The 15,603-nt window shown below is 43.1% G+C and overlaps 1 protein-coding gene across 3 annotated transcripts; it reads left to right on the top strand.

The window, feature by feature from the left end:
- The first annotated feature begins 1,563 nt into the window (after positions 1–1,563).
- On the top strand, positions 1,564–15,393 carry LOC113177890 (sulfotransferase 2A1-like). 3 transcript variants are annotated; one of them, XM_077793226.1, is made up of 7 exons: positions 1,564–1,599; positions 5,683–5,762; positions 6,816–7,024; positions 7,595–7,721; positions 10,967–11,061; positions 12,731–12,908; positions 14,806–15,393. In XM_077793226.1, the coding sequence occupies exons 1-7, from the start codon at positions 1,580–1,582 to the stop codon at positions 14,916–14,918; spliced, it is 822 nt and encodes a 273-aa protein (XP_077649352.1). In that variant the 5' UTR covers positions 1,564–1,579; the 3' UTR covers positions 14,919–15,393. The 3 variants fall into 3 exon arrangements, with proteins under 3 accessions (XP_077649352.1, XP_077649353.1, XP_077649351.1); XM_077793227.1 differs by lacking the exon at positions 1,564–1,599 and having other exon boundaries at positions 5,604–5,762; positions 12,731–12,862; XM_077793225.1 differs by lacking the exon at positions 1,564–1,599 and having other exon boundaries at positions 5,604–5,762.
- The last annotated feature ends 210 nt before the right edge of the window (positions 15,394–15,603 follow it).

The following is a 15,603-nucleotide window of genomic DNA, read 5'->3' as shown; positions in this document are numbered from 1 at the left end:
AGCCAAGAGCCAAGGGCTGGAAACTACCAAAAATCCACTGGTAGTTTAACATGTAAACAAAATGTGGGGAGTTGATACAATGGAGTAAGATTCAGCCTTAACCAGGACGACGGGCTGACTCCTCCTACAATGTAGTCAATACTGGGCCTCATGCTAAGTGCAGTCTGATGGGCACAAAAGGACAAATAGTACAAGAATCCATGCGGCAAAGTGTAGTCAAGTTCAAAGAAACAGAGAGCCCCATGGTGGGTTCCAGGGCCTCAATGATGGAATTAATAGGGAAATGTTGTTAATGAGCAGAGAGTTTCAGTTTTTCAAGACAATAGCTTCTGGACATCGGCTGAGCAACAGCAGGAACATGCTGAACACTGCTCAGCACCACCCCATGGCATGCTTAAAATGGGCAGATGGTAAAGTGCATGTTACGTAATTTATCATAAGTTTTGTTCACAAGCCAGGTTGAAGTGAGTGACCATCATTTTTCCTTTTTTATCTAGGAACCAACTGGTTGATTGAAATTCTCTCCCTGATTCACTCCCATGGTGATACCAAGTGGATTCGATCTGTGCCCATCTGGGATCGCTCACCCTGGATATAGACAGATGATGGTTACAAACTTTTAAATGAGAGAGAGGGCCAGCGACTCATATCCTCTCACCTCCCCTTCCATCTCTTCCCCAAGTCTTTATTCACTTCCAAGGCCAAGGTCAGTGCCTAATGTTCAGCCCATGCTTTCCCCTTCCGTGTGCCTAGGTTAACCCTGCAGATCTGCTTGGGTGAGTGCTCACTGGGTAGATTGGTGAGACTGCCATTCCCAGTGGCCACAACCAGACCACACTTGCGTGCAAGGATGTGGACCATTCTGCAGATTAGCCTCACCTGAATTCAGGGGTAATATGACTGGCTAAAGTCAGATACTTAGAAAACCACATTCCATGTGTAACCAGAATTGTAACTGCATCTACACTTGAGTGTCCCAGCGAACAGCTCTTACAGATGTCTGCCTATACTCACTCAATCACAGCCTCCTGCTGGGTACAAGGGAGCACCCAAGTCAGTGTTGCCTGTATGTGGGGAGCAGACCTGCCTACATTGATGAATGCTCACATCCAGGGGACTGCTAGGAGTCCTGGCTAGCTAGGTAATGACGCCAGCCCTCTGCACGTCACTGTGCTCTGTGATCAGCAGCCTCTCCAGCCTCCCCATGGCTGATGGGTGATCAGTACAGATCATGGTATCCATGATCTAACAAATTAAGAATTGTAATGCATTCGGCTGGTATATGTAAATTAGAATAATAATAATAATAATAATTTGTATATTTGGTGAATGAATGCTGTAACTAATTTATTAAAGGAACCCAACATGTTTAATAAAGGTTAAGGAAGAACTTCCAAGAGAAAAATCAAGATCAAGGTGGGAAATGACTGACTGAGACTGATTTTTCATTTTCTCATTTTCCCTAATTTAAGGTGATATATATCATGAGAAATCCCAAAGATGTTCTTGTGTCAGGTTATTATCACTGGACTGTGGCAAAACTATGTAAGCAACCAGAGTCACTGGAACAGTATTTTCAATGGTTCATGCAAGGAAATGGTGAGTGTTCTTCACATATAGTTCTATGTCCTCTACTCTGCTGGTCTTTTTCCTATTTTGTGGTATACCTATTTTATTGTTCTTCTGCATATTTTCCACATATTAGAGAAAGAGAACAACCCTTGACTCAGTGAGTCTGGCTTGTTTCAATCAGCATGCTGGTCTCCAGTTCCATCCATTTTCCTACAAATGACATAATTTAGTTCTTCTTTACAACTGAGTAAAATTCATTGTGTATGAACCACATTCTCTGTATCCATTCATCAGTGGACACCAAGGCTGTCCCAGAGCTCAGCTGCTGGGAGTTGAACTGCTGTCCACCTGGGGGGCATGTGTTGCTATAATGTGCTGACTTTGTTTTGATGGATCCAAGGAGCTCTATGATTAGGGCACATGCTGGCTCCATTCCTAGTCTTTTGACGAAACTTCAGACTGATTTCCATGGTGTTGAACTAGTCTCCAATCCCAACAGTGTGTAAGTGCTCCTTTGCACTCAATCCTTACCAGTGGTAATTCCTATTTGTGTTCTTACTGATTGCCATTGTAACTGGAGTGAGACAGGATCTCCGTGTAGTTTCTATTTGCTTTTCTCTGGTTGTTAAAGATGTTGAAATTTTTTTCATAAAATTGTTGTCCATTATATTTCTTCTTTTGAGAAATGATTGTGATTTCCCATCTGTTGATTTGGTTATTTGGTTTTTGGTGTTAAGATTTCTAGTCTTATCCCAATCAATAAATGGGCTAAGAAACTGAAGAAGTACTTGTCAGAAGAAGATACACAATCAATCAACACATACATGAAAAAAATGTTCAACATCTCCAGTAACAGAGAAATGCAAATTAAATCTAAGAAGATTTCATCTCACTTCAGTCATAGTGGCAATTTTCAAAAATACAAGCAACAAGAAGTGTGGTAAGGATGTTAAGGGGAAAAGGCACACTCCTACATTGCTGGTAGGACTGCAAATTGGTGCAACCACTCTGGAAAGCAGTATGGAGATTCCTTAGAAAACTTGGAATGGAACCACATTTGACCCAGCTATCCCACTCCTTGGTCTTTACCCAAAGGACTTAAAATCAGCAGACAATAGTGACACAGCCACTTCAGTATGTATACCAGCTCAATTCACAATAGCTAAACATGGAAGCAACCTAGATGCCCTTCAATAGATGAATGGATAAAGAAGCTGTGGCACTTATACACAATGGACTATTACTCAGCATTAAGAGAGAATAAGATCATAGCATTTGCAGGTAAATGGATGGAGGTTTAGAATATCATGCTATGCAAAGAAAGCCAATCCTAAAAAGCAAAGTCCAAATGTTCTCTCTGGTAAGTAGACGCTGAACCAAAAGGGACAAGGGCAGTGGTCAAGGGAAGAAGAGAGGAACTTTGATTGGGCAAAGTTGGGGAGGAGACATGGGGGCAGGAAAGACGGTGGAATGAGATGGACATCATTACCCTAGGTCCATGTGTGAGTGCAGATATGGTGGGACTCCACATCATGAAAACCAGGGAAATGAAAAGTTGTGTTCCGTTTGTGTACAATGAATCAAAATGCATTCTGCTGTATGTATAACTAATTAGAAGAAAGAAATAATAATAACAAACTTATTTTTGAGTTCTTTTTCAGTTCTGGATGTAAATCTTTTCTCTGAAAATTAGCTGGAAAAGGTTTTGCTCCCTTTTGTGAGCCCTCTCTCTCTGTCTTGTCTCCTTTGCTGTATGGAATCTTTTTTTAAAAAAAATCATGACAGTACAATAATCTGATATGTCATACATTTACATCAGATGGGATATGGCTTCTCATTTTTCTGAGTATACAGGTTGCAGAAACACATTGGTCCTGCATTGTGGAAGCTTTTCAACTTGAGCCTCTCCATTTATCAATTCTTGTTTTTTTTTTTTCCTGAACACTAGGAGTCTTATAGAAGTAATGCTTGCACCTACAGGTCAGAGGATAGGCACTATGATTTCCACTAGTAGTTACAGTGTTTATGGTCGAATTCTTTTTTTTTTTTTTTTGAGCCACTTGGAGTGAATTTTTTTTGGATCTACCTTCATTCTTCAAACCATATTTATTCTGTTTTCCAAGCACAATTTATTAAATTGACTTTGTTTTCTCAAACATTTGCTTTTGTTGCCTTTCTTGAGGATCATTTGACTCCATCTGTGTGGATCTGTCTCTGAGTCTTCTCTTCTAATCCACTGATCTCTCAGTGAATGTTTTGATATTAGCGCACTTTTTTGTTACTATACCTCTTCAGTATGATTTAAGACTGGATTTATTTTAAAACATCATAGCTTCAGCAGTATTATTATTATTATTATTATTAGGAAGTGGGGTTTAGACCCAGGGCTCTGCAGTTGCTAGTCAAGTGCTCTACGACTGAGCCACATCCCCAGCCCCTTTTCATACTTTATCTTGAGAGAGGGCCTCCCTAAGTTGCTGAGGCTGGCTTTGAACTCTCAATCCGTCTGCTTCAGCCTCCTGAGTATCTGGGATACAGGTTTGGACCATCACATTCCTCTACCTGGGGATTTGTAGAAATCTTTGTGAAAGGAATTGTATTCGTGAATTCTTCCTCAGCAGATTCATTGTTGTGATGAAGAAAAATGCTTGTTTTTTTCATGTTGATTTTGTATGTGGCTATTTTCCTCAATGATCAGTTCTAGGAGTTTTGGGGGAATGGTCTTGGGTGTTCACAGCAGAGCCTCCTATCACCTGCAAACAGTGACCATGCAGCTTCTTTCTTTCCCACTGGTGAGGTTGTGATTCTCATCTTTGCCAACATCTCTGGCTCGAGTCTCTAGAGCTCTATTGAAAGGCAGTGGTGAAAGTGGACATTCTTGCCTTGTTCCTGATGTTAGGAGAGATGCTTCCCGTTTTTCCCCGATTAGCATGATGTTGGCTTGGGGTTTGTCACATACAGCCCTCATGATGCTCAGCCAAGTTCCTCTGTCAAGGTAAACTCTATTGATGTGGTGAACATTTATGGATTTCCCTATGTCACCCAATCTTACATCCTTGGATTGAAATCAGCATCTCGTGATGTACAGTCTTAAAGTGTGAACACATCAGGTCCTGAGTATAATCTTAATGCTGAAGAGGATTGACTTAAATTTTAATAAGCTGTTCTGTATCTGTGTTCAGCAGATATATTGTTTTATTGTTTTCTTACTTGATCTGTGTTTCCCAGTTGAGTATCAGTATGCGACTGGTTTCATAAAATGAATTCAGGAAAGATCCCCCTCCCTATTTCACTACCTAGTTTGAGCAGCATTTATCAATGATACATGAATCAAGCTGTCAATGTGGGTAGAGTGTATGGGCCCAATGGATGGGCGTGTTGCTTGAACATGTGGAGCTGTTGGTCCCTGAGTCCCTTGGGCACGGACAGTTCTCGACCAAGTAAGAAACAGAGCTTCCATGGATCTTTGATGTGGTAGATATGAAGATTCTCTCATCTCAGTCCCTAAATCCTGACACCATGCAACCCACTCCCACATGTTAATCAGGAGGAAAGGGAGGAGTGGACCCTGGAGTGGAGTGATACTCCACTGCTCTGTCTGCTGACTCTGAGCAGGCTCTTGTCCTTTAGATTCTTTAGGCCACAATCCAAAAAATACTTCCAGCTATTATTTTTACACTGTATCTATTGATTTCATGTGAAATTTCTCTTTGGAAATCTCTTCAAAACACAAATAAACAAAAAAAAATCACTTTCTTCAGGTCCCATGGATTCCTCAGTGGGGTTATTTTGCAGCATTTGCTATGCGGTCCTGGCCATGAACTCATGCTCAGATCTTGATCCTGTCGTTCCCTGAATGAGTCCAAAATTGTTCAATGCAAAGAAACTTTGATCACCAGTCACAATTTTGGTTTATCACTCAGTTAATTTGACAACCAGAAAAGTTAATGATTCTTTTGACTTTACTTCAAAGTCCATTCTCCCAGTACATCCCCCAACATCCAGTGGTGGCTACAGCAGGAACCCCTGCACCTGGCACAGAGAGCTCATCACCATGACAGACGGCTACTTGTGGTTTGAAGGGATACCTTTCTCTGTGCTTGGTTATAGCTATGAAGTTTTGAAAGAAGCATGTGCTCAGTTTGTGATAAAGGATGAAGACACAGTATTGGTGACCTACCCCAAATCAGGTAAGGAAACAGGACAGGGACCATCAATGGGAAATGCGGTGGCTGCATTCCTCCCTTACTCAGCAGATGGAGGGCCTGACCTCTCCATGCCAGTGAGCCCTGCTTTGGGGATAAGGGACAGTGCCCCAGGCCTCTTGCATCCAGACTAGGACAGAGTGACATAAGTTGTCAGAAGGGGTCATCTGAGGTTTGAGAGGGAGATATAGGAGTGAATCGTAAGCAGATTTGGGCATTTGTGTGGTGGCACAGGAGAAGGGGGTGGAAGAGGGTGACCTGTGAAGATCTACTGGTGAAATACCAGCTCAACAGGAATGAAAAGTTGGAATGGAGGTCATGTGTTGGAGGGATACTGTAGAGCAGGAGGGGCAGCATGGACAGAGCCTGGGAATCAGAAAGAGCCTGGAAAATTCAAGGGACTGAAAGGACAGGTGTCATGCACCTACAGGAGAGGGGCTGGGGGCAGGAGCACTGCAAACTGGGCGAGGATTGGGGCCAATGGCCTTTGAAGGGACATGAGGTTGGAAAGTCAAGGGAGGTTGGGACATATTAGAAGGCTCTCAGCCAAGAGCCAAGGGCTGGAAGCATCCAAAAATCCACTGGTAGTTTAATGCGTAAACAAAACGTGGGGAGTTGATACAATGGAGTAAGATTCAGCCTTAACCAGGACGACAGGCTGCCTCCTTCTACAATATAGTCAATACTGGGCCTCATGCTAAGTGCAGTCTGATAAGCACAAAAGGACAAATAGTATAGGAATCCATGGGGCAAAGTGTAGTCAAGTTCACAGAAACAGAGCCCCATGGTGGGTTCCAGGGCCTCAAAGATGGAATTAGTAGGAAAATGTTGTTAAGGAGCAGAGAGTTTCAGTTTTTTAAGACAAAAAGCTTCTGGACATCGGCTGAGCAACAGCAGGAACATGCTGAACACTGCTCAGCACCACCCCATGGCATGCTTAAAATGGGCAGATGGTAAAGTGCATGTTATGTATTTTATCATAAGTTTTGTTCACAAGCCAGGATGAAGTGAGTGACTGTCAATTTTTCTTCCTTCTAGGAACCAACTGGATGATTGAAATTCTCTCCCTGATTCACTCCCATGGTGATACCAAGTGGATTCGATCTGTGCCCACCTGGGAACGCTCACCCTGGATAGAGACAGAGGGGGGTTACAAACGTTTAAATGAGAGAGAAGGCCCACGAATCATGTCCTCTCACCTCCCTTTCCATCTCTTCCCCAAGTCTTTATTTGCTTCCAAAGCCAAGGTCAGTGCCAGATGTACAACCTTCCTATAATCCAGAATGTGTCACCAGTACCCGTCTACCACCAGTGCCCACCACCTGAGGGCAATACTCCCTAGACTTACAGCCACAGATTACTTTTGCTTATTCCTGAATTTTCTATAATGCATGCATGCTGTCTGGACGTCATTCATGTGAGACTTGTCGATGGTCTTGAGTGTGAGAATGCTGTATGTGCTATGAATCTGAATATTCCATAATTTATTAATCCAGTGTGCTGTTAGTGATCATTGTGGGAAAGCACACACACCCCTCACCACTTACCATTTAACACTTTCCAGCAGCTTCCCAGGAAGAGTAGACAAATATCCCAGAAAGAAGAGCCAAGGTCTTCCTCCTCTATTCCTGGCATATGACCATGTAATAGGAAATTTAAAATGTGTATTTGGTGAATGAACGCTATAACTAATTTATTAAAGGAACCCACAGGTTTAATAAAGATTAGGGAAGAACTGCCCAGGGAAAGATCAAGATCAAGGTGGGAAATGACTGACTGAGACTGATTTTTCATTTTCTCATTTTCCCTAATTTAAGGTGATATATATCATGAGAAATCCCAAAGATGTTCTTGTGTCAGGTTATTATCATCAGTCTATGATGAAACTATGTAAGCAACCAGAGTCACTGGAACAGTATTTTCAATGGTGGATGCAAGGAAATGGTGAGTGTTCTTCACATATAGGTCTGTGTCCTCTATTCTGCTGGTCTTTCTCTTGTTTTTTAGTATATCTTTTTTATTCTTCTTCTGTGTATTTTCCACATATGAGAGAAAGCAGACAACCCTTGATTCTGTGAGTCTGGCTTGTTTCAATCAGCATGCTGGTCTCCAGTTCCATCCATTTTCCTCAAAGTGACATAATTTAGTTCTTCTTTATGACTGAGTGATATCCATTATGTGTATGAACCACATTCTCTGTATCCATTCATCAGTGGACACCAAGGCTGTCCCAGAGCTCAGCTGCGGGGAGTTGAACTGCTCTCCACCTGGGGGCATGTGTTGCTATAATGTGCTGACTTTGTTTTGATGGATCCAAGGAGCTCTATGATTAGGGCACATGCTGGCTCCATTCCTAGTCTTTTGAGGAAACTTCAGACTGATTTCCATGGTGTTGTACTAGTCTCCAATCCCAATAGTGTGTAAGTGCTCCTTTTCACTCAATCCCTACCAGTGTTTATTACTATTTGTGTTCTTGATGATCGCCATTGTAACTGGAGTGAGACAGGATCTCCATGTAGTTTCTATTTGTTTTTCTCTGGTTGTTAAAGACATTGAATTTTTTTTCATAATATCGTTGGCCATTGTATTTCTTCTTTTGAGAAATTATTATGATTTGCCCATCTGTTGGTTTGCTTATTTGGTTTTTGGTGTTAAGATTTTTGAACTTATCCCAATGAATAAATGGGCTAAGGAAGTAAACAGGCGCTTCTCTGAAGAAGATATAAAATCAATCAACAAATACATGAAAAAATGTTCAACATCTCCAGTAAGTAGAGAAATGCAAATCAAAACTACTCTAAGATTTCATCTCACTCCAGTCATAATGGCAATTTTCAAAAATACAAGCAACAAGAAGTGTGGTAGGATGTGGTAAGGGGAAAAGGCACACTCATACATTGGTGGTAGCACTGCAAATTGGTGCAACCACTCTGGAAAGCAGTATGGAGATTCCTTAGAAAACTTGGAATGGAACCACATTAGACCCAGCTATTACACTCCTTGGTCTGTAGCCAAAGGACTTAAAATCAGCAGACTATAGTGACACAGCCACGTCAATATTTATACCAGCTGAATTCACAATAGCTAAACTTGGAAGCAATCTAGATGCTTTTCAATAGATGAATGGATAAAAAGCTGTGGCACTTATACACAATGGACTATTACTCAGCATTAAGAGAGAATAAAATCATCACATTTGCAGGTAAATGGATGGAGGTTTAGAATATCATGCTATGCAAAGAAAGCCAATCCTAAAAAAAGAAAGGCCAAATGTTCGCTGTGACAAGTGGACCCTGAACCAAAAGGGGTGGTCAAGGGAAGAATAGAGGAAGTTTGATTGGGCAAAGCGGAGGAAGAGACATGGGAGCAGGAAAGACGGTGGAATGAGATGGACATCATCACCCTAAGTCCATGTGGGAGTGCAGATATGATGGGACTCTACATGATGCACACCAGAGAAATAAAAAGTTGTGTTCCGTTTGTGTACAATGAATCAAAATGCATTCTAGTATATGTATAACTAAGTATAAGAAATAAATAATAATAATAATAATAATAACATTATTTTTGAGTTCTTTTTATGTTCTGGATGTTAATCTTTAGTCAGAAAATTAGCTGGAAAAGTTTTGCTTCCTTCTGTGAGACCCCTCTCTCTGTGTCATCTTCTCATTGTGTGGAAGCTTTTCAACTTGAGCCTTTCCATTTATCAACTCTTGGTTTTCTTTCCTGAATACTAGGAGTCTTATAGAAGTAAGGCTTGACCTACAGGTCAGAGGATAGGCACTATGATTTCCAATAGTACTTACAGTGTTTATGGACTAATTCCTGTGTTTTTATCCACTCGGAGTTGATTTTTCTGCAGAATTTAGCTTCATTCTTCTACCTGTAGATATTCAGTTTTCCAAGCACCATTTATTAAATAGGCTTTGTTTTCTCCAACATTTGCTTTTTCTGCCTTTCTTAAGAATCATGTAACTCCATCTGTGTGGGTCTGTCTCTGAGTCTTCTTTTCTAATCTACTGATCTAAGGGAATGTTTTGATATTAGCACACTTTTTTGTTACTATACCTCTTCAGTATGACTTGAGAATGAATAGACTTTAAAACATGATAAAGCATTATTATTATTATTCTATGGCACTGGGGATTAGACCTGGGGCTCTGCAGGTGCTAGTCAAGTGCTCTATGACTGAGCCACATCCCCAACCCCTTTTCATAATTTATCTAGAGAGAGGGCCTCCCTAAGTTGCTGAGGCTGGCTTTGAACTCTTGATCCTCCTGCCTCAGCCTCCTAAGTATCTGGGATACAGGTTTCCACCATCACATTCCTCTACCTGGGTATTTGTTGAAACCTTTGTGAAAGGAATTGCATTCTTGAATTCTTCCTCAGCAGATCCATTCTTGTGATGAAGAAAAGTGTTTGTTTTTTGCATGTTGATTTTGTATGTTGCTATTTTCCTCAATGATCAGTTCTAGGAGTTTTGGGGGAAACATTCTTGTGTGTTCACAGCAGAGCCTCCTATCACCTGCAAACAGAGATAACACAGTTTCTTTCTTTCCCACTGGTGAGGTTTTGATTCCCTTCTCTGCCAACATCTCTGGCTCGAGTCTCTAGAGCTCTATTGAAAAGCAGTGGTGAAAGTGGACATCCTTGCCTTGTTCCTGATGTTAGGAGAGATGCATCCAGATTTTCCTTGATTAGCATGATGTTGGCTTGGGGTTTGTCACATACAGCCCTCATGATGCTCAGCCAAGTTCCTCTGTCAAGGTAAACTCTATTGATGTGGTGAACATTTATGGATTTCCCTATGTCACCCAATCTTACATCCTTGGATTGAAATCAACATCTCGTGATGTACAGTCTTAAAGTGTGAACACATCAGGTCCTGAGTATAATCTTAATGCTGAAGAGGATTGACTTAAATTTTAATAAGCTGTTCTGTATCTGTGTTCAGCAGATATATTGTTTTATTGTTTTCTTACTTGATCTGTGTTTCCCAGTTGGGTATCAGTATGTGACTAGTTTCATAGAATGAATTCAGGAAAGATCCCCCTCTCTATTTCATTACCTAGTTTGAGCAGCATTGATCAATAATATGTGAATCAAGCTGTCAGTGTGTCTAGAGTGATATGGATGCTGCAGCCCTGTTTTGGCAGTGTGTAACCTGCACCCCTGTGCCTGCCCCACAGTGCTCTATGGATCATGGTTTGAGCACATTCGTGGCTGGATGTCCATGAGACACAGGGAGAACGTCCTGCTGCTGAGTTATGAAGAGCTGCAGAAGGTGAGCCCCCTCTCATAGTTGGCGCCTACAGCACCCCAACATCCTCACTCTCCCCGAAGTCCCTGGTCTTATGTGTCTCCCCTTCACGTTCCCTGTCAAAGCATAGGCTGTGGAGGTCACTGAGAGGAGATGAGCCTTTGCCCTCCACTTCCCTGCTTCTGTGAGACCCTCCCCAAGCCCAAGCTCTTCCTTCATATCTTCCAAAGTACTGCATCCTGAAATATATGAAGGGCCCTCCCACAAACTCTTGATCCTCCTGCCTCAGCCTCCCGAGTATCTGGGAAACAGGCAGGCACCACCAGACTCCTCGACCAAGTGCCAGGACTTATGCCACCCACTAGGGCTGCCAGGGTCTCTGCCTGCAGGACCCCCTCTGTTCCCAGAAACCTAGCTATCAGAAGGGGTGGGGCAGAAAGCACTAATCCCAGAGCTAGGTCCACCTTTCTGGCTTCCCCCTTGACTGACAAAGTGACATGAATGTGAGGTGCCACTTTGGGTGACTATTGTGAGGGGTCAGGGGCTGGAGTAACAGGCAGGGCCTAGGGATGAGCTCAGCCCTGGTGGTGGGTGCAGGGTACAGCTGGGAACAGTAACTAAGTATATATTTCAAAATAGAAAATAAATACTGTCATCTGAGTTTGCAGATGTGCCACCTACACTGACTGGATTGTCACACTTTGAGCAGGTACTTAGACTAACGCTATTTTTCTTCTGGTGCAGAGAAAACTGCCCATGATCAGCACAGAGATGCACAGGGCTCTGAGGGAGGCTCACAGGTCCAGACGGAACAGAAAGCTTTAAAATATTTAGAAGCATTTTCAGAAGTGGTCAAAAATGAACAAAATGTAAAGGAGTGAGCAGAGCTTAGAAAACACTTCTCCTGAGGTGTGTCTAGGGGACAGAGAAGGTGGCACAGGCTCAGGCATCTGTTTCCCCTGGAGAAGGGACCCTGGTCACCTTCCTGCAGCTGCTTCCTGTTCTGCTGTGTCCTCAGCATGAGGTCAGTCTTCAGGGAGGAGCCTTGGTGCCACCTTCAGCCACCTCAGCAGCAAGCTGCACACTCCCTGTGATTCTCCTCTCCAACCAACAACATGTTCTTACATCATTGCCACAGTGGGGTCTTCTTGTCCCTCAGTGACTGGGGCTCCTGAAAACATCACTATAATAAAGGACTATGGTACTGACAGGAGGTCTAGGTCCCCAAGGAAATCCTCTCTTCTCATAATGACCTGTTCCCTTGCTGTGATCTCCTATGAAAACCCATCGATAACCATGGGATCAAGTTAAGGAGATATTGTAAAGCCCTGTGTGTTATTAAGTGTCAGTCAAGGGACGCAGGGTCACTTGGGGTGAGGATTAGCCTTTGGGGACTTTGTCTCCCTGCCTTAGTTTGAAATCTCAGGCGTCTCCTTGGAAACCCCAGCCCCTGCCTTTGGGGTGTCCTGACTCAGCCTCCTGGGAAGCCCCTGTGATCTTCAGGTCACCTCATACCTCACGCCCTCTGCTGGCCCTGTCTCTGTCTCCCTCCTCTGGCGTCCCCAGCAGGCTTCTCCCATCCTGATGTCATTCCCCTCCTCTTCCTCCCCACATCGCTCCTAACACCCCTTCCCATCCTCCAGGTCCTGCTCTCCTGCCCGCTCATAGCTTCCCTCTTCATGTTCACATGTAGGACCCAAGAAGCACCATAGAGAGGATCTGTCAGTTCCTGGGAAAGAAGTTGAGTCCAGAAGAACTGGACTCAGTCCTCAAGAACAGCTCCTTCCAAGTCATGAAACAAAACAAGATGTCCAACTTTGAAATGGTACAGCAGACTTTATTTACGAGGCCTTTCTTAATTACAAGAAAAGGTAAATGCCCTGGATTCAGAATGGGTCAGACTACGTGGGCATCTTGTGTTTACCCCTGGCACTAAGAATGCAGGTGTTGGGACATTTCAACTTGAATCCTTCATGGCCCAGAGCCTCTCGTTTCCTTCAGGAAAGCTGTGTTCATGGGACTGGGGTGGGCTGCAGGTACCTGGAGAAGGCTGACTCAGTCTTGGGGAGGAGGGGCTTCTGGAGATGGTGGTGTCTGGGCCACTCCACTGGTGACTTGCCACAGAGCAATGCCCTAAAGAGAGAGAGACACAAAGAAAGACACGATTGGAGAGAGTAGAGAGGAGGGCATTAGCTATGAGACATTGTAAGGCCTCCTTCCTGTGAGGAAAGATGAATCATGTCCCCACCCTGTGGTTCAGGCCTATTGAAAATGTCTGTTCCAAGTAGTGGCAGGACCTGTTTTGCAAAGTTCCTCCAGTTCACATGGATCTGAAATTGTGAGCCATGGAATCAATATAATAAATGCTTGAAGGGATATTCAGGAGGTCAGTATTCCTGCCACCTAGTGAGCCTGGAACAGAGATCCATAAAACAGAGATGGGGAAGGGACTTGGGGAGAAGCCCAGGCTGAGCAGAAGAAATCAGTAAAGATTATTCCACTAATGAAGATAACTATGAAAATAGAGGTCGTGTGTGGTATTAGGACAGCCATGACCTATGACATAGGCTGCTACTTTATATTCATCTGCTTGTACTCTTTACATGCCTATCATACATTGGGTTACTTAGGGTTATGATTTTATTACTTAATTAGATTGGTCTGCTATGTGAAAATCAATTTATATGACAAATAATGCTCTAATCACATAAGTAAAGCTAAGAATCCTGTTCATAGCTTATCACCTATTCCATCACCACTACTCAGTCACTGGGTAACCCCTCCAGGGACTTTTTAAAATACTTGACTGTGAAACAGGGTATTATGCTACTCTATTCCTCATTCTTTATCAGTACTTTCAAAAAATATTTTTTGAGCATATATGGTGTAATGCCTTTAAGCAGTAAATTCTTAGGCAATTTGTGAAAATGATTTCATACCTTAATATGTTAGAAATGCATACCTTATACACATTCAAAAAGGAAGTACACAGAAAATCTCATGTTTGATCATTGCCATGAACAAGGGTGGAGATGTAGGATTCTGAGCTGAGAGCCCCACTGAGTCACTGCACTGGAGTAAACATATGAGTGAGGCCAATGGACAGAGGTGGAGGTGTCTGCTAGGACAGCACTCTGGGGTAAGGAGCAGGAAAGGTAAACACCCTGAGGAGGGGGCAGCCTGGCATGTCTGAAGCTCAATCAGAAGATTGTGTCATGGAGCCGAGAGAGCAAATGGACAGTCCCAGGGATGGAGTCCCAACCAACAAGGACCCTACACCTAGACCTCAAAGCACCAGGAAACTTGGCTAAAGGAGACTGGATTTCCTGGGAGACTGAGCCACAGGGACTGGCACCACTGGATTTGGCATGGGGTCAACATGGTTTTGTTGTAGAGAACAAGAGATCGCAAGGATTAGCCAAAGCAGAGAGACTAGGTGTGACCTGCTCTCATCACCCAGGTCACAAATTTTGTTAGCTTGGGCCAAAGGGCTCAAAAAGCAAGTGGTCAGACTTAGTTCCAGTCCAGATGTTCTGATTTATTGACAGGATCGCTGCCTGTGGATTCTGTGCAGGATGGTTTGGGAGAGCAGGGCAGTCAGGACACACTTTCCAGACAGGGAGAAGGGGAAATGCACATGGTGGCCAGGCAGGAGGAGGCCTCACCAATGACCCAGGGGTCACTCTGCTGTCTACAGAGAGCAGGGAGGAGGTAGCCGTCTGAAGACCTATCCCTAGATCTGATCTGTGTCTACTTCATGTTTTCCAGGCATCTGTGGGGACTGGAAGAATCACTTCACAGTGGCCCAAGCTGAAGCCTTTGATAAAGTTTACCAGGAGAAGATGGTGGGTTTCCCCAAAGAGCTGTTCCCATGGGAGTAACCTCTGACAGATCCAGGATCTTGCATGGACACTGTGATGGTTTTCCTGTCCTGGGACATGTTCAGGACTGGGGGGTTCTTCATATAAAAACCACTTCTACAGGAAAAAGGGGGTGGGAGGATAGGATAACATAGAGAACCAATGAAATATAAGAAAATTGAGGAGCAAAAGGAATTCTAGTTGGTTACAGGAAGAGAATGGAGGGGGAGGGGGCATTCGGGGAAGGGGGATCAGGAAGGGAAATAAACTTCCACACATGGGTGGGTTTCTCTGCATGAATGCAACTCCTATGTGTACCTACAAAGCTCTGACAGAATTTAAAACCTGTTTCTTCATTCTGGAGCCTATATTATGCTTCTCTGATCACTTGCTTGAAAAATGACTGGAATTTCCCTATTCACTTTGTCACATCCCAGCATTTAAAAAATCATGTATAATTTTACACAGAGAGAAGTCTACCAGTGTAAGATGAATATCTCCCAGAATTGTTTCTCATTTTCAAAACAAGAAATAAAATGTAGCAGCACTTAGGTTCCTTTTCTTTACGTGCATCTCCAGATTGTGTTATTATGAGGATCTGGAGGAGTGTAATTTCCAGAGTAGTTTTATTTTCCTTCCTGGTGGTGTTTACATCATAAATAACAATTGCTCTGTCTGGGACTTTTAAAACTTACATCAATGGTGA

Source organism: Urocitellus parryii, chromosome 15, assembly GCF_045843805.1.
Source record: "Urocitellus parryii isolate mUroPar1 chromosome 15, mUroPar1.hap1, whole genome shotgun sequence".
In the NCBI taxonomy this organism is placed as follows: Eukaryota; Metazoa; Chordata; class Mammalia; order Rodentia; family Sciuridae; genus Urocitellus; species Urocitellus parryii.
Note: the sequence above shows the minus strand (reverse complement) of the source record. Positions and strands in the feature narration are given on the sequence as shown.

What these genes read in the sequence shown, in the direction of transcription:
- LOC113177890 (XM_077793225.1), top strand. Translation starts at nt 5,627, where the DNA reads ATGACAGACGGCTACTTGTGGTTTGAAGGGATACCTTTCTCTGTGCTT. An exon ending in GGTGACCTACCCCAAATCAG is followed by an intron (nt 5,763 to 6,815) that starts GTAAGGAAACAG and finishes TCTTCCTTCTAG; the next exon opens with GAACCAACTGGATGATTGAA. An exon ending in TTTCTTAATTACAAGAAAAG is followed by an intron (nt 12,909 to 14,805) that starts GTAAATGCCCTG and finishes CATGTTTTCCAG; the next exon opens with GCATCTGTGGGGACTGGAAG.